Source organism: Nothobranchius furzeri, chromosome 14 (assembly GCF_043380555.1).
Source record: "Nothobranchius furzeri strain GRZ-AD chromosome 14, NfurGRZ-RIMD1, whole genome shotgun sequence".
Classification (NCBI taxonomy): Eukaryota; Metazoa; Chordata; class Actinopteri; order Cyprinodontiformes; family Nothobranchiidae; genus Nothobranchius; species Nothobranchius furzeri.
In genome coordinates, this window is record NC_091754.1 from 39,347,026 (window position 1) to 39,366,448 (window position 19,423).

Here is a 19,423-nt window from a genome sequence, read left to right on the forward strand (position 1 = left end):
TTCACAGATTTTCAGTGGGATTAGGTCTGGACGACCACATGTTTAAAGAGCATTTTGCAGGTTTGAGCCTCCCTTGAACAAATGTTCAAAGAAACACAATTCAATTCAAAATTCAAAGATACTTAATTAATCCCAGAGGGAAATTAGAGTCACATAACAGAAACTAAGGTGATTAGCTTGATTCAGAGATAAATATGGATTCTAATGCTGGTAAATGTTTATAATGGTGGATCACAGCCATACAGTTATGAGCCTGCTGCACGCCCCAGAGAGCAGAGGCAAGCAGGAGGGAGAAACTAGATTACTGCAATTACTTGTACAATGGATTAGGGCATTCATCCTTAAACCGCTTGCAACTGGTTCAAAATGCAGCAGCCTGCCTTTTAACAGGTACAAGGAAGCATGATCACCTCTCCAGTGCTTGCTTCCCTTCACTGGCTGCCAGTGCATTACAGGATTCAGTTTAAATTGTTGCTTTTTGTTTATAAATCACTTTATGGTCTGGCCCCTCCTTATATAGATGATTTATTGTCACCCTACAATCCTACCAGGAATTTGCGGTCGGGCTCACAGTTTTTATTATCAATTCCAAAGGCTCGCATAAAGACGAGAGGAGATGGGGCTTTTTCTGTGGCCGGTCCTACACTCTGGAACAGTCTTCCTCTGCAGATCAGGACCTCACAAAGTCTGGATGTTTCTAAGTCCTTGCTTAAAACTCATTTATTCAACCTGGCTTTTATGTAGGATGATTTTATTTTGTCATTGTCATTCTTTCTCACACAGAGCTGCAGAAATAGGAGACGGATTAAAGAAGCGACAGAGATAAGAAGACATGGACATGATATGTCACAATGTCAAGACTCCTTTTATAAAAGGCTCAATAATATGTATTAATTCGGTGCCGTCTACTTCCCTTTCCCATCTGATATTTATAGTTAAATATTTTAATTAAAAATGGACCTACATTTCAGTAACACTTTAGGTTAGTATTAATATCACTCATCCCACTGAAAAGAACATCTAAGTCGAACTATGATCAGTAGAATTTCATTAACATGTTCAGAAGGACAGGAAATGCTAGTAACATCTCACTTCTCCAGGTAACAGTTAATGGTGACTTATCTATTTTATTAAGTACAGGATGGCAATAATCCTGTATGTTCAAAGGTAGATGCATTTGTGAATTACATACTACAACGGAGACTCGTCAGGTATGCGATTTTTCATCCATTTGTAGAGTTTAGTCAACCTTTCACGGTCATCGTTTTTCCAAAACCCCACTTGATTGTGAGCGTACTACCTGCTGGCATTAACATTAGTCAATCTGCCTGTAGTTACACTTTTGATGCCTAACGTTTGAGTGTTTCTGCCTTTTACAATGGTTTAGGGCTGAAACAAATCATTGGATGATTCGATTCATTAAATTCCTCGATTAATTTTTTTAATTATTTGAAGCTTCGTTAAATGTGCGCTCCACAGTCTGATCACATTTTACTGGAGCACCATGTTGTGATCTAGGTGTTGTGGAGGAAAATACAGAAATCACTGTAAAAGGCAGACACGGTCCAAAGTTTGGGATCAAGAGTTAAACTACGAGCAGAATTGCTAGAGCTAAGCTAGCGGGTAGCATTCTCACGAGCTAGTGTGTTTAAGAAAAAAGGTGATGGTTGTGAACGACTAAGCTCCACAAGCGGAAGAAAAATCCCCACCATCCCGTTTATTTGTGGATCTCTGCAGCGGTGTGGGGCAGAGCCGCTGCAGCTACCGTCTGGTGGTTGCAGAAGTGTATGGCAAGACGTTGTAGCATGTAACTCACTAACACTTTTATATTTCAGTACAATTTAGACAAGATTATGTTGCCAACCCCCGTACATAATAAGTAAGTATACCACAAGTAGATTGTTACAAGTAGAAATTAAATGTTAGCATTTCTAGTAGCTTACTACTGAACACATTAATGAAATAATTAAATACTACTCATTATATGTGAAAACTTTTAGATATGTTATTTTGACTAGGATGACGTCAATACAAACCTAAATTGTGGATGAAATGCAAGTCAAATGTTGTTCCTTAAAATATTTATTAACTATAAATATCAGCTGGGAAAGAGGGAACTAGACAACACCAATTTCATATATATTATTGAGCCTTTTATCATTTTGCTTTTTATTTTCATATTTTTAGCTGCAGACCATAATCTTGTTTCACTTGAAACGTCGTCAAATAGAACACTTGATTAATCGATGGAAGACTGGATAGAACACTCGAGTACTAAAAAATCCAATAGCTGCAGCCCTACAATGGTTGGTGTTCTTGCTGGCTTCTCTATTTCCCTTCACAGCACCTAGTTTACATCAATGTGCACATGTAAAATGCAAACTCTTTACACAAATAAGTCAATTACCCATTATTCAATAAAGTTCTGGGGGAAAAGTAACTTGGGAAGGTGTCGCACGAGTGCCACGTCTAAAAATAGTTTATCGCACCGAGTTTTACTGCTCACAAGAAGAAGGAGAAGAAGAAAATATCATTTTTATAGCGCCTCTCAAGATGAAAATCATGAGGCGCGACTTATGTTGCACTGTACAACCCTGGAGAAAGTTGAAAGTCAGAGAAACCAGTTTAAAACATTTTGCTGTATTTGGAGGGCGTAGCTGTTGAACAAAGATTTCGATTCCAGACCTGCATAATTATAAGAATCAGTTCTGGATTACATCTCAATCTGTGTGTGTGTGTATGAAACCAAGCTGAAAGGCCAGAGATCTGCTGTTTGTGACCTGTGACCAGTGACCTGGCTGGAGACTCATAACCAGTGCTGTCGTAAATAATGGATGTGCCTTCACTACTCTGCTATGGTTAGATAATGAATGTTGTAGATATAACCTGTAATGACATGTAGTAAGTTGTCTTTATCCTCTGTGGATTTAGTCCAGAATGCTATAAAGATACAGAGGAGACATCTAGTCTGGGTAATGTTTATAGCTGACTTAGCAGACCCCTGGGTTGGAGAAGAAAAGGGAGGGGGACACACCTCCCCCTGCTGACTGATGACTACAAAGAAGAGATGAAGTAATCCCTAAGGACACCAAGACGAGCTGGCAAGAGACGCTGGGAGGAGCGAGGTCATGTTACCAGTGGACGGTCAGTGTGCTTCATGAAACAGGAAGAATTACCATGGAGACGAACAGGAGACAAGGAGGGGGAAGCTGAGAGATAAAAGGGGGGACCCGAGAGGAACCGGGAGTTCTGTTGAGTTCGGTTGAGCTCTGTTTGATTTGGATTTTGAGTGTCTTTACCCGCTGTGTCGGGGTGATTCTGTCTGGATGAATCTTTATTCATATTTTTTTAATAAAAACCTTGGTTTCTTATTGTGAGAAACTAAAAGGACAACTTTGTCTGGGGCCTCCGTTGTTGTCGGGTAACCGGAAAAGGAGAGGAGCTGGTTACATCATATCCCACTTCAAGGTGTTTATACGAGTCATTTTAAAGTCTTTAACCTGAGCATAGATAAGCCACAGGTGACTGAAGGTGTGTTTGCGTTTGAACTGAGTCTTCCTTTGAGCTGCAAGCAGTTTGTGTTGCCAGAATCAGTGTCTAGGTTAGTGGTGATTGCTAATTAGCTCCTATAGTGTGCAGACAGTTTAAAGAGCGGCTGAATATCACGCCCACGCACAAATAGAAATACAAGTCAACCCTGAGACGTAACATCTGTTAAAGAGTTAGGCTAGCTTGGGAAGATGACTTGTAACAGTAGCCCACTCAGAATCAGAGGAGCTGGGCCTAACACAAAAACAGACAACTAAAAGTTAGTGTTAACTCAAAGTGGATTATAAGGAAAGCTAGATTTAAAAAGAGTCAATAATCAACCACCACAGCCAGACAGTTAAACATTAGGCTAGATAACACCTTCACATGGTCCCTGTTTGCGTTTAGGACGTTCCTGTGTTTAAAAGAACAGATGATCACAACCTGAACAAACCTGATCTACCTGCAGCTCACCTGTTTGCAGATTCGACACCAGGAGTAGTTAAGTATCGTGTGCTGGTACCCAGGCACAGGGGAGTCCAACTCTTTCAACACGATTTGCACACAGCCGCTGCTGTGCACAAAGCGGCGGATGTGGTGCACCATGGGAGTTTCACAGAAAATGCTGGGGCACTGGTATGATGACCTGGCGAACAAACACTCCGTCGTCAACTCAGATCATCAAAGGTGTTGTAGTTGGATTAGAAGGTGTCTCACCTGAAACAGTAGCGCTCCAGAAACACACCCAGAGAGAGGTCATTCTTACCATAAAACTCCATGGTGACAATCCTGTTCGCAACACACACGAGTATAAACCAGTGACTTTGCTTTCTAATCTTCATGTGCGAGCACTTTACCATGGACTGACACAGGGGTTGGGTGCATTGTTGGACTGAAGAGATGAACTGCTGAAGAGAACGCAGAGCCTCTGGTGGTTGATGGGGTTCAAGCAGTCAAGCTAAAAACACACATCAAAAACATCAGTTTTTCACTCTAAACAAAACATGCTTACATCACTCTGCTGCAACTTTAGCCCTTCTTACAAGACACACCGTGCCGGCAGAGCAGCGTAATATTACCACAACGGTGTGTCTTATGGATGTACTGTGCCAGCATGGCGATGCGCAAATTTTACGGCACTCGTTCCGCTTTGCTTGGTAGTAATATTGTGATAATTGTCTTATAAACGGCGATTACACCTTGGCGCAACAGAGGGAAGTATTATGATCATGTAAGAAACTCTGGCCAGCAGATATAATGAAAATTTAAGTAAACACGGACAATACGTTTCACTTTTGTAAACAGAACCAGTTGAGATGTTAAACTGAAGTGATGTAGTGCTCCTGGAGCTTCTCCCCATTAGAGCTGGAGCTCAGATCACCAGCGACTGAACGGGGACTGTGAAGGACAGACGCCTTTAAGAGCGGCTTGTTAAAAAATAAACGTAATGAGTGCGGTGTAAGGTGATGAAGGAGCCATTCCTCAAGGTTATTTATCCTCTAACCACAGTTCCCTTTGACACAGCGCTAGAGTGCATGAAACAGCCTCAAGGTCATGCATTCGCTTCTGAACTGTTTACTTTCCAGTAGGGTTGTCACGATACTAAAATTTCAAACTCGATTCGATACTTGAAAAAAAACTCGATACTCGATTTCGATACTATTTAAAAACACCCATTTATCGAACAAGTTTATTCAAAAAATAACATTCCTCAATTTATATTACAAAACTTAAATGTTAAGAATTAAGTGTATTAAGTGCTTAAACCTTTCAAGTATCAGCATTTTTTAAAACGTGCATACAAAAACTGGTGAAAGTTAACACTTTAAATCATGAATTGTCTCACTATATATACACTATTTGCAGAGTGATGTTTTGCTGCTTAAACTCTGTTTAAGGTGCATTTTTGTCATAAGATGTAATACCATATGTTTTGTTCTGTACTTTTGAACAACTCTGTTGGTCAATAAAGGGAGAAAACGAATTTCTCCACAGTAGGACAAAGGTACATCTACCGGTAGTCTTAATAAAAACAGATTGGCGCACGGCAGTGACGTCATTAAAAGCGCCGGTTAGATTAGCCGCAGCTAGTCTGTTCACGCCTAGAAATCCCAGACCAGACCCGCTCCAAACGAACAGGGGAATCACGTTAATGATTCCTAACAAAACCTTTCGACATGAAGATGTTTTGGTGCAGATAATGTCTTATTTCGAGGCTGCACCATGGGCGCCCGTCCGCACCCGTTATATGGATATACACTGACGGCGATTCGCCGATGGATCTAAATACCCCGGGGAATCCAAGTAGCACCAAAGTTGTCAGCGTGAGTAAACAAACGTACTGCATGCTAGAAATTAAGTCCGGGTTGCAATAAACAGGAGTTTCCTTTAAGCACATAAGCGTGAATATACAACTACGTGTCGGACTTGGTATGCTAATTAAGTTGGGCTGTGAAGCGCCTCCCAAATTCGCTGTTTATGTTTTTGTTTATTTATTTGGCAGACAAAACTTGGATCGGAGACAACTCGCGTGGGAAATTGCAATGTAGCCATGCGGCGTCTTCTTCTGTTTGTCTGGGAGGCGAAGGTTGCTTTACGGCATCTGGCTGTCGTGCGTGTCGGTGTACTTGAAGAAGGCTGTGTATAATAGTCCATAATATCGATACCACAGGGATGGAATATCTCATTTAGATACCACTTTTAGTATCGATTTATATCTGGGTATCGATTTTTTTGACAACACTACTTTCCAGCAATGAAGACAGAAGATGAAGACTCTTTTCTTTTATTAAATCAAAGAACTCTATTTTCAATCAAGCTAATCAAAACAACTGTTAGTCAATATTACAATGTGACCAATCGGTGAAATCACAATATTATGATTAATATGTTTTAAATAAGTAAATGACTTATTCTAGTCACTACACGCTGATACACTAAGGTAAATAATCACATGACACATTGCTGTTGCTGATCCAATCAGAACCTTCAAGTCTGAAGCATGGCAGAGTCTCTGAGGTGTTCATTAAATCTGTCAGCTTTGATTCGTCCAGAATCAAAAATATCCAGATTAATAAAACAGCTCCAAAGCCATTTTAAGTTCAGTATTCAACAGTATTCAATATCCCATGAAGTTCACCGCATGTTAAGTGAAGTATGGAAAGGCCATCTGTACTTTTATTTCCAAGCTGAGAACCATTCAAGCTGGGAAAATTTCGTTGTTATCAACCAACAACGGTTCCTTCAGAATAAAAGCTGAACTCGCTGACCCAAGGAGGGTCCTCTTTTTGACGCTGTGAAACACCTGTCGCTTTTTACCTGGAGACAATCCAAGGACTAGTCTGTCGTGCTGTGACGGTGTACCATTGGCTCCAGTACCGGAAGGAAGGTCCGAGGACCTGGGCATTCTGGATCCATCGTGGAGGTCTCACTGAGGGTATGTGGATGCGACAAACTGGCGTCTCATGTGTTTATGACCATAGGTCTCAAACTTTGACCAGTTAGGAGCAAAACATCATCTCCCACTCAAACTTTGCTTCTCCGGATGCGGAGGTCCTGAATTTGACACCATTCACAAACACCAACCACCTCACACTTCATTCCAACAGAACATCTATCATTAGAGAGTTAGTCTTGTTAAACTGTTTAAAATTATTTAGTAATAAATTTCCTTAAACGTTTGAAAGTCGCTCTCTCTTCTCTTGTCTTTCAGTTAATGCAAAGTGTTATTTAAAATCCCTGTGATAAAAAGATCCAATCTTATGATTTATATAACCCAGTGTCCGTAAGATGAGATTCATACTAGATATGAATTTTTAATGTCTTATGGTCCTTAATTAAATGTAATTCTAATCCATTACAGCGGCTTCAGTTGCAATAAAAAGCAAGTTATGCCCAAAATAAACAGAAGTCAGTGGCAGCGCAGAAGAAACGAAGAAGAAGAAAAGATCTTTTCTATAGCGCCTCTCAAGATAAAAATCACGAGGCGCTTCACAAAAACAAAAGATGTAAAAATATAAAAAAGAATTTAGAAAATGATTAAAATATTTATTTAAAATGAGCAAAAAATAGACAATTGTGATTTTAAAAAATGTAAAGAAAGAGAGAGAGTGAACAGGAAAGAGGGAAATCAGTGGATCCTGAGGAAGGTGGAATAGGTGGGGAGAGCAGAATAAAGAGAGAGTGGTAAAGAAGGTCATACAAAAGCCAGCTTGAACAGGTGAGTCTTCAGCTGCTTTTTAAAGGAGATCACTGAGTCCACTGATCTCAGGCTCAGGGGGACAGAGTTCCAGAGTCTGGGGGCCACAGCAGCAAATGATCTGTCACCTTTGGTCTTTAGCCTGGTGCTGCACAACCAGTAGGCTTTGATCACTGGACCTCAGGGACCTGCTGGGGGTTTAGGGACTAAGAAGATCACCAATGTAAGATGGTGCTTGTCCATGTAAGGCCCTATAGACCAGAACCAGGATCTTGAAATGAACCCTGAAGTTGACTGGCAGCCAGTGAAGCTGGAGGAGAAGCGGGGTGATGTGGGTGTGTTTGGAGGACTTGGTCAGAAGCCGAGCACAGGCATTCTGAACCACCTGTAGACGGTCCAGGGAGGTTCTGCTCAGACACGTGAAAAGAGAGTTACAGTAGTCTAAGCGTGAGGAGATGAAGGTGTGGAGAACAGTCTCAAGTTCAGAGCGGGACAGAATGGGACTCAGCTTAGCAATGTTCCTGAGATGGAAGAAGGAAGAGCGCACAAGAGGACTGACATGAGAATCCAGGGTGAGAGCTGGGTCAAAGGTCACGCCAAGATTCCTGGCAGAGGGTTTGGTGTGAGAAGCAAGCTGACCAAGAGAGTCTCTGACTTTGGGAACCAGCTTGTCTGGGGCACAGATGAGGATCTCAGTCTTATCTTCATTCAGCTGTAGAAAGCTCCTAGCCATCCAGGTTTTAATAGAGTCTAAGCAGGTTTGTAACAGCTGCAGCTTAGACATCTCATGGGGCTTAAAGGAGATGTACAGTTGAATGTCATCTGTTTAAAGATGGTAGGAGATTCCTTTGAAGGAGCTCAGGATGTGCTGAAGAGGAAGCAGATAGAGGAGGAAGAGTAGAGGCCCCACAAGGTTCTGTGCTGCAGCTGTTACAAACCTGCTTAGACTCTATTAAAACCTGGATGGCTGGGAGCTTTCTACAGCTGAATGAAGATAAGACTGAGATCCTCATCTGTGCCCCAGACAAGCTGGTCTGGGGCACCCCATGGGTAAGGGAGGTGGTGGAGGACCTAAACTTGGAGACGGCCACAGAAAAGGAGTGCTCAGAGAGATAAGAGGAGAAACACTCCAGAGCAGATCCTGATAGGCCTACCCAGTCTCTCGGCCTCTCCAGTAACAGGTGATGGTCAACAGTGTCAAAGGCTGCAGTCAGGTCCAGCAGGACCAGAAAAGAACAGTCCCCTGCATCACTGAGAGTCAGAAGGTCATTAGAGACCCTAAGAAGAGCTGTTTCAGTAGAATGAGCTCTACGAAAACCTGTCTGGAAGCTATCATAGATGTTATGTTCATCAAGAGCAGCTGTGAGTTGTTTAGCCACAACCTTTTCCAAGATCTTGGAGATGAACGGAAGTTTAGAGATGGGTCTGAAGCTGCTATGGAGAGAAACGTCAAGACTCGGTTTTCTAAGAAGCGGGTGGATTACAGCGTTCTTAAAGTAAGCAGGGACCTGACCAGAAACCAGAGTGTCATGAGCCGGGGTGAGTTTCTGGTTGCAGGAGAGGGAGCAACAGCTGATCCTCATCAGCGGGCCGGCTTTATAAGGAGGAGGGTGATCATGCTGTGACGCCGGATGATTGCTACTAACTGGTAGTATCTAGCCCTTCGAGTTTCGCTGGCCTTTCGATTCGTTTTGTGCTTGGTTTTTTGATGATACACTTAATGTGGATAATTCTGGATCCTTACCTCAGGTTGCTGCATCTTTGGACACTCTGTGATCTCTGGAAGAAGTTCTCCGGTTCGTTCCTGTTTCACCTCTCATTCAGCCGACCCGCTCTCCACCACGCTCACGCTCCCTCTCCTAATCAGCCTCCTCAACTCAATCCGTCAAACACATCCTCCTGGACTGCTATCTCACTCTGGATATCACCATGGCTCACTCCCCCTCCATTTTTCTGCTTCACTTCCGCATAGTAAGTCCTGACTCCAAACAATTCCTTCAAGACTACATCTCCCATACTCACCTCTGTTTTCCTTGTAGACGCCGCTTCCTGATTCTCATCCGCTGGACCCCAGTGCACCCTTATTTTATTTTTGAACAGGAGAACTATTTTATTTTTACCTTTATACTCACCTCGGTCTCTGATTCTGCATGTCTTGGGTTAAGCATCTACCTCAGATCATGACACAGAGAAGCATTAATTATAGAGAGCACGCTGGGACCGATGGACTGAAAAGCACTTTTAAACAAAGATGAGGGTAAGATGTGGAGGGGGCATGCAGAGGTCTTCATAGAGTTAACTAGTTTGGTTAACTCAGGCAAAGTGCTAGATCTAACCTTATTGACTTTGTCCACAAAGAAAGACAGAAAGTTCTCACAGTTTGTAACAGAGTGGAAGGAGGCTGTAGGACAGGCAGGAGAGACAATGCTGCTGATGGTGTTAAACAGCACCTTGGGGTTCCCTTTGCTCTGGGACACCAGTTTGGAGAAATAGGAAACCCTAGCATCTCTAACTGCAGAGTTAAAGGATGTCAGAAGATCCTTTAGGTGCAGCAGATGGACGTGGAGATTGGTTTTCTTCCACAAGCGCTCAATTTTTCTGTATTGGTGCTTTAGGCTGCGAAGGCTGTCATTAAACCAGGGAGTAGGGTTCACTGCAGGAACTGATCTGGTTCTGACAGGACAGATGTTGTCCAGAATGGAGAGGCAGTGCTCGTTAAACTGAGAAGTTAAGGAATCTGGGTCGTTATCAGAAGAACAGGGTGGATCAAAAGCAGCAGGAAAATTGCTAGCTGTGCTCTCATTAAGAAAACGAGAACTAACCATACGGTGAGCAGGAGGTGGGGATGCAGAAACTGACAAGTTAAAGAAAATGCAATGGTGATCTGAAATATAAACGTCCTCAGGACAAACACTGTCAGCATTTAGACTCAGGGTAAAAACAAGGTCTAGAGTGTGCCCCCTGGTGTGTGTGGGGCCAGAAACATGCTGGGTAAAGCTGAAGGAGTCCATAAGACTGGAGATTTTCATGGCAAAGAGATCGGAGGGATCATCAACGTGGATGTTAAAGTCACCAACAATCACCAGTCTGGACAGCTTCACAGTGGAGGATAGAAAGTCACTAAACTCCTGAAGGAAAGAGCTGTTTGGACCAGGTGGACGATAGACCACAGCACAGTAGAACGGGTCCTTACGCCCGACTTTAATCAGCTGCAGTTCAAAGGAAGCAAAGTGACCAGAGGTTGTAGAGCTACATGGAAGATGGTCTCTGATAACAACAGCTAGGCTCCACCACGACCAGAACCCCGGGGCTGGCTAAGAAAAGAATAACCACTTGGGCAGAGTTCAATCAGACCAGAATAATCAGATGTTTGCTGCCAAACTTCAGTCAGAAACAGAAAATCCAGGTTTTTAGACAGAATTAGGTCATTGAGCAGGAAGCACTTATTGTTAACAGAGTGGGTATTTAATAGAGCCATGCTGAGTGAGGTGGAGGAATCCGAAACTACAGAAACAGCTGGAGTTAGTGGACGTAAATTAGCAGGGTTAGATCCATGGTGTTTATGAAAACCACTTATGGAGGGAACAGGAGGGGAAACCACTGAGGAATGAAGATAAATCGACCTTAAAAAACTTGGATGAGAAACCGCACCTGGCGGGAATGCGGAAGTGGCGCTTAAGTCGCCAAACAAAGGACAAGAAGCTAGAAGATCACACCGATGTTTACTAGATAAACCACACTTTAAGAGAAGTCTTATTCTCACCTGGATTCCTGCTCGTTTACCTCTTTTCCTCCGACGTTTCCCCAGGACCGGATAAACATCGCTGGAGGCACCCTGGTTGGAATCATCGTTTGGCTCCGGGCCAGTGCGCCACTCAGATAAACAAACCGGGAGGTACGTCCTCGGTGCATCTTGGGCGATCATGAACGAACGGAAGGACAAACGAGTCTGGCGATCATAGGAGATGGTAGCAGGGACACCACTGAAGAGGATCGCAGACAGGAGCAAGGTGGAAAAGAGGAGGTTAGTGGAGAAAAGTTTGAAAAAGTGGCCGGTGACTGCAGCTACGCCAAGAACAGGCACCATCTTGTTACTGACCGGAAGCGGGGATTGGAATGGCAGAGACCGCCCCCATACAACCTTTACACCACCATCTCCTAATATTTTGTGGAAAGGACACGATTGTGCCACGGTCTGACTCCTTGGTGCCGCCATAACGTTGCGACAAACTGACGCCATTGTTTTGTAAAAAACGCTTATAGCAGGGCTGAATCACTTTACGAAACCACCAAACTGTGTTTTAAATTTGAGTCACAAATTTCCATAAATCAAGCTTCAGCACAATATTCACAATGGACAGTGAATTTTACACATAAAACGGGAAATCACATATCAATAAACATCCATCCATCCATTCTCTTGTGCTCATCAGAAGTCGGGTCGCAGGGATAGTAGCCTAAGCCGAGAGGCCCAGACTTCCCTCTCTCCAACCACTTGGGTCAGCTCCTCTGGTGGAATCCCAAAGTGTTCCCTGGCCAGCCGAGAGACAAGAGTACCTCCAACTTGGCCAGGGTCTTCCCATGGGTCTCCTCCCAGTTGGACGTGCCCAGAAACCCTGAGCAGGGAGGTGTCCTGCCCAAGCCAACTCAACTGGCTCAGCTCGACCAGAAGTTGCAGCAGGTCTACTCAGAGCCCCTCCTGGATGACGAAGCTAGTCACCCTATCTCTAAGGGAGAGCCCAGACACCCTGCAGAGAACTCTCCTTCTTTCAGTCACTACTCAAAGCTTGTGACCATAGGTGAGGGTAGGAACGTAGATCGATTGGAATAGAGAAATTTGCCTTCTGACTAAGCACTCTCTTCACCACGACAGACCGGTACAACGCCCGCATCACTGCAAATGCAGCACAAATCCGCCTATCGATTTCATGCTCCAGTTTTCCCTCACTCGTGAACAAGACCCTGAGATACTTAAACTCCTCCACTTGGGGCAGGACCTCATCCCTGACCCAGAGAAGGCATTCTACTCTTTTCCGAATCAAGACCATGGTCTCAGATTTAGAGAAGCCGATTTTCATCCCAGCTGCTTCACACTCGGCTGCGAACCGCTCCAGCGAAAGCTGAAGATCACGTTCTGATGAAGCCAACAGGACCACATCATCTGCAAAAAGCAGAGACCTGATCCTCAGGCCACCTACAAGAATTCCCTCCACACCTTGGCTGCACCTAGAAATCCTGTCCATAAAGGTTATGAACAGAGTCTGTAACAAGGGGCAGCCTTGGCGGAGTCCAACTCTCACTGGGTGTGACATTTTACAGATAGTTACTTTGAATAAATTACCAATAGAATATAAAGGTATTCAATAAAATGTAATCATCCATAAAAATATGGATTATTAATATTACTGAGTCTTTAATATTCGATTGCAGATGAAACTAGGTACTTTGGTTAATCCAGGGAAACACTTTATAATAATTTAACACAGAGACAAAAATATAGTAGTTTATAAAATCTATTGATTACCACAGTATTCTAATTATAAATGTCATTTTTTAAAACTCATTTCAGAGTTTTCACCTTGTTGCTTTTTCATAAATGTTAGCTTTTCTTAAGCTTTGATGTCTGCTTCACATTTTAAATATTTTGTAAACGTTATTCATACTTTACAGCCTGGCTACTGATTATAAACTAACTATTACAGTGGGGCAAAAAAGTATTTAGTCAGCCACCGATTGTGCAAGTTCTCCCACTTAAATTGACAGAGGTCAGTAATTTACATCATAGGTACACTTCAACTGTGAGAGACAAAATGTGAAAAAAAATCGATGAATTCACATGGCAGGATTTTTAAAGAATTTATTTGTAAATCAGGGTGGAAAATAAGTATTTGGTCACTTCAAACAAGGAAAATCTCTGGCTCTCACAGACCTGTAACGTCTTCTCTAAGAAGCTTTTCTGTCCTCCACTCGTTACCTGTATTAATGGCACCTGTTTGAACTCATTATCTGTATAAAAGACACCTGTCCACAGCCTCAAACAGTCAGACTCCAAACTCCACTATGGCCAAGACCAAAAAGCTTTCGAAGGACACCAGGAAAAGAATTGTAGACCTGCACCAGACTGGGAAGAGTGAATCTACAATAGGCAAGCAGCTTGGTGTGAAAAAATCAACTGTGGGAGCAATTATCAGAAAATGGAAGACATACAAGACCACTGATAATCTCCCTCGATCTGGGGCTCCATGCAAGATCTCATCCCGTGGGGTCAAAATGATCATGAGAACGGTGAGCAAGAATCCCAGAACCACACGGGGGGACCTGGTGAATGACCTGCAGAGAGCTGGGACCACAGTAACAAAGGTCACCATCAGTAACACACTACAACGGCAGGAAATCAAATCCTGCAGTGCCAGATGTGTTCCGCTGCTGAAGCCAGTGCATGTCCAGGCCCGTCTGAAGTTTGCCAGAGAGCACATGGATGATACAGCAGAGGATTGGGAGAATGTCATGTGGTCAGATGAAACCAAAGTAGAACTTTTTGGTATAAACTCAACTCGTCGTGTTTGGAGGAAGAAGAATACTGAGTTGCATCCCAAGAACACCATACCTACTGTGAAGCATGGGGGTGGGAACATCATGCTTTGGGGCTGTTTTTCTGCTAAGGGGACAGGACGACTGATCCGTGTTAAGGACAGAATGAATGGGGCCATGTATCGTGAGATTCTGAGCCAAAACCTTCTTCCATCAGTGAGAGCTTTGAAGATGAAACGTGGCTGGGTCTTCCAACACGACAATGATCCCAAACACACCACCCGGGCAACAAAGGAGTGGCTCCGTAAGAAGCATTTGAAAGTCCTGGAGTGGCCTAGCCAGTCTCCAGACCTCAACCCCATAGAAAATCTGTGGAGGGAGTTGAAAGTCCGTGTTGCTCGGCGACAGCCCCAAAACATCACTGCTATCGAGAAGATCTGCATGGAGGAATGGGCCAAAATACCAGCTACTGCGTGTGCAAACCTGGTAAAGACCTATAGTAATCGTTTGACCTCTGTTTTTGCCAACAAAGGTTATGTTACAAAGTAATGAGTTGAATTCTTGTTATTGACCAAATACTTATTTTCCACCCTGATTTACAAATAAATTCTTTAAAAATCCTGCCATGTGAATTCATGGATTTTTTTCACATTCTGTCTCTCACAGTTGAAATGTACCTATGATGTAAATTACTGACCTCTGTCATCATTTTAAGTGGGAGAACTTGCACAATCGGTGGCTGACTAAATACTTTTTCGCCCCACTGTATAAAATGTCAGCTGTCTAAACAGTTAAGTAAATTATGCGGGTGAAAGTTCTCTGTCATCCAGGCCATGGTAATCAAAAGTGGTTCAAATAAAGAAGTACTGTTGCCTTCATTCGAACCCCTTTGGTTTAAAGCAAATTCAGGATTTTCTGCTTTCTGCTGCTTAGGATTCCTGTTTTCTTTTACTTTTAAGTGACTTCATGTTTTTTCTGTTGCCCTCTAGGTGTTCCAGAAAACTTGACCAAAACAACTTTAACCTTTGATTCTTTTTTAAATGGCATTTTACCATGTTGAGGTTTCTCATAATGACACTTCAACTATTTCTGCTAAAATGACAACCCTTTAAACAGTTCAGCTGTCCAGTTTTTACACCAACTTCACAGGTTTGTGCTTTCTGCTGTTTAGGACATTTTAAACCAATTTTCACCTACTTTTAAAGAGCAAATTGCAGGTTAGAGCCTCCGTTGAACAAACATTTAGAGAAACACAACAGAAACTTGTTCTAAATAATAATGTACACGTAAATAAACTTTGCAGTCGTTTTTGTGAGGAAAATGTTTTTCATCATCATCATTTGTTTCTACAGTACCTTCCACTACCTTTGTAGCCCAAGGTGCTGTACACTTTCACAGTAAAAAAATTAAGCAAAACCATCGTAAAAGAATATTTAAAAACACTCAGACAATAAAAAATGGTCAAATAAAACTGCAAGACAATAAAATATTTAAATCACAATAAAGCCAAGACTGACTTGTGACTCAATGGGAAAAGGCCAATTGGTAAAAGTGTGTCTTTAAGAGAGACTTAAAAGACTGGAGGGATGGCACCTGCACGTTCCATAAGAGAATGCATGATCACCCTAGAGTTGTGTCTAGAGCGTGGCAACTCCAAGAGCTCCCTGTCTAGGGAACGCAAGGCCCTTGAGGGGGCGAATCTATGGAGCAGTGAGGAGAGATAATTGGGGCACTGCCCTGTAGGGCCTTATATGCATACAGCAAGGTTTTAAACTTAACCTGATAATCAACTGGGAGCCAGTGAAGTTGGGCCAATACAGGAATTTTTAAAACCTCTCCATCTGCTTCTGGAGCTCAGTGCGGACCTCCCTGACCTGGTTCCAATGCTGACCTGGGTTCTTGGACCCAGCGAGTACTTTTCAAACTCTGCCACAGGGCTCTGGAGGATAGGAGGCATGTTGAACTCCCATCACCTCACTGGGATTGTGATCCTCCGGTCAGAAGTTTTGGACAGTGTCTTATATGAAATTAAAATAAAATGTAGCATTGAATTTGCACTTTAAGCTCTGTCTCTATGTAATATTTGGGTTTTCTACTAAAACTTCATATTTTTCCAATACATTCTGCTACCGTTGACAATTAAGCTCAGTTTCAGCTTCAGTTTAGATCTTAGGAAGCTTCACCAATAAGTTTCAGAATTCAGCATTCAAACAGCATTTCTGCAAGAAATGCAATTCATCTCGTTATAACAGAGTTTTGCGGTGTGTAGTACACAGGTTAAGAGAAGCGATTAACACTTTAAACCAGTTCCCGATCAGCAATCTTGCTGTTGCATGAATGTCGAACACAATTGGTATTTTGCTCATCCCTCATAAGGTAATACAGTTGAAGCAGCGCTCCAACCCATAAGTACAGCATTGCCCACACAGCGCATGCGTCAACACGGCTCACCAACTATTTTCATATCAATGCATGTTTTTTTTACACTTTTCTCCACACATAATGACAAGTATTGGTAAGAAAGTGTGTTTTCCGTGTTTATGTCAAATAAAATGGATCCCAAAACATTGTTTTACTTTCTTTCTGTCGTCTTTCTCCTTCAACCCCCATTAATCCCTGCATATTCTCCTACGGCGAGCCCAGAGGACAACAGACATTAATAACAACACAACTGCCTCCAGTTCTTCTGGGTTTTCGGACTTGAAGGTCTGACGTGTTGCTACCAGACGTACAGCGTGAGCAGTCGGGTTGCATCCGAGAACTGGGTCGTACAGTGTGAGAACATGACTCATGAGCTTTGGTCTGCAAGGACGTTGTATAGTTTGAGATGGAGCTGAATGCTACGAGTGAAAAAGTCACTCAGTGGACGCCTGGCTTTAGCTACCTGAAACTACTCACTCTGTGTTCTGTGTGTGTGGTGATGGGTAGAGGGGTGGAGCACACCAACGAAGCATTGAGTGTTCGCCTGGCCGTTGGGTGGAGGTACTTGCACTGGTGACCAATGTCCAGGGGGGTGGACAATGTGGACAAATTCCCAGTACATTCCATATTCCTCCATTGTTGCCTAACATTGTTCTGTGCATAGCATTCCCAGAACCAATGCCAAACTCACCAGAGACATATAGCTCACCTTAGAGGTCCAGCCCACGTCTGTTTGTCTGCTCATCTTCACCTCCTCATCATTGGTCTTCACTGGCAGTCTGACGAGAAGGTCGGGTGTGCGGCTCGGCCCACCAGCTCCAAAACCAACAGGGCCAGCAGAGCCAAAGGGGTTGCTGCTTTCTTTCTGCTGAATTCGGCCCCCATTAGCCCGATAGTCTGCTAGCATCCTAGTCAGATTCTGGCTGGTGCCAAGTTGCTCCACAATGCGGGTTGTGGTCAGACTGTGACAGGGCAGAAGGTCAGTAAACCTCAGCTGCATGCTGCCATTGGTCTGTCCGTTGACCTGACAGGAGGGAGCCATGTCTTTGAGTAGCTGGCGCTTTCTGCGCCCATCCAGCTCCTTCAGGTCCTTGTTCAGGAGAGGAGAGAAGTAGACCTAGTAGAGGAAGAGCAAAGAAGTTTAAGTTGTGACTTGTCAGGTTGTCTTTAAGACGTTTCAACTGTCATCCAACAGTGTACATGCAGGGATTTCAAAATTAAATTTAATAACTTTTCAAGACCTTTAAGGCCTTCTACAATTATATTAAAGGCGTTATTGCAATGAACTAATCAACTTATGAACACACACACACACACACATATATATCTGTATATGTATATACAGATATATATATATATATATATATATATATATATATATATATATATATATATATACATATACACATATATACATATATACGTACGTGTGCGCGCACACACACACACACATATATATACATATGTACACACACACACACACACACACACACACACACACATATATATATATATATATATATATATATATATATATATATATATATACAGGTGCTGGCCAGTAAATTAGAATATCATCAAAAGGTTGAAAATATTTCAGTAATTCCATTCAAAACGTGAAACTTGTACATTATATTCATGCAATGCACACAGACCAATGTATTTCCAATGTTCATTACATTTAAATTTGATATTCATAAGTGACAACTAATGAAAACTCCAAATTTGGTATCTCAAAAAATTAGAATATTCTGAAAAGGCTGAATATAGAAGACACCTGCTGCCACTCTAATCAGCTGATTTACTCAAAACACCTGCAAAGGCCTTTAAAAGGTCCCTCAGTCTTGTTTTGAAGGCACCACAATCATGGGGAAGACTTCTGACTTAACAGCTGTCCAAAAGACAATCATTGACACCTTGCACAAGGAGGGCAAGACACAAAAGGTGATTGCTAAAGAAGCTGGCTGTTCGCAGAGCTCTGTGTCCAAGCACATTAACAGACAGGCGAAGGGACGGAAAAAATGTGGTAGAAAAAAGTGTACAAGCTCTAGGGATAACCGCACCCTGCAGAGAATTGTGACGACAAACCCATTCAAAAATGTGGGGGAGATCCACAAAGAGTGGACTGCAGCTGGAGTCAGCGCTTCAAGAACCACCACGAGGAGACTCATGAAAGACATGGGATTCAGGTGTCGCATTCCGTGTGTCAAGCCAATCCTGAACAAGAAACAGCGCAAGAAGCGTCTCGCCTGGGCCAAGGACAAAAAGGACTGGACTGATGCTGAGTGGTCCAAAGTTATGTTTTCTGATGAAAGCAAGTTTCCTTTGGAAATCAAGGACCCAGAGTCTGGAGGAAGAGCGGAGAAGCACAGAATCCACGTTGCATGAGGTCCAGTGTAAAGTTTCCACCGTCAGTGATGGTGTGGGGTGCCATGTCATCTGCCGGTGTTGGCCCACTCTGTTTCCTGAGGTCCAGGGTCAATGCAGCCGTCTACCAGGAAGTTTTAGAGCACTTCATGCTTCCTGCTGCTGACCAACTTTATGGGGATGCAGACTTCACCTTTCAACAGGACTTGGCACCTGCACACAGTGCCAAAACCACCAGCACCTGGTTCAAGGACCATGGTATCCCTGTCCTTGATTGGCCAGCAAACTCGCCTGACCTTAACCCCATAGAAAATCTATGGGGTATTGTGAAGCGGAGGATGCAATACGCTAGACCCAACAATGCAGAGGAGCTGAAGA

The 19,423-nt window shown here is 43.0% G+C and overlaps 2 protein-coding genes across 3 annotated transcripts in view; one reads left to right on the top strand and one right to left on the bottom strand.

Annotated features, from left to right (window-relative positions):
• pikfyve (phosphoinositide kinase, FYVE finger containing) overlaps positions 1-19,423 on the bottom strand; it is a 103,038-nt gene that overhangs the window by 19,236 nt on the left and 64,379 nt on the right. For both annotated transcript variants that reach the window (XM_054746532.2, XM_015965682.3), the window contains exons 21-24: positions 17,388-17,795; positions 4,386-4,486; positions 4,246-4,317; positions 4,003-4,174 (exon numbers count right to left, since the gene is read on the bottom strand). In XM_054746532.2, the coding sequence (XP_054602507.1) occupies positions 4,003-4,174; positions 4,246-4,317; positions 4,386-4,486; positions 17,388-17,795 (753 nt within the window). The remainder of the gene's footprint in view (positions 1-4,002; positions 4,175-4,245; positions 4,318-4,385; positions 4,487-17,387; positions 17,796-19,423) is intronic.
• Positions 1-19,423, top strand: part of fundc1 (FUN14 domain containing 1) — a 497,656-nt gene that overhangs the window by 3,153 nt on the left and 475,080 nt on the right. The gene's annotated exons all lie outside the window — the stretch shown is intronic.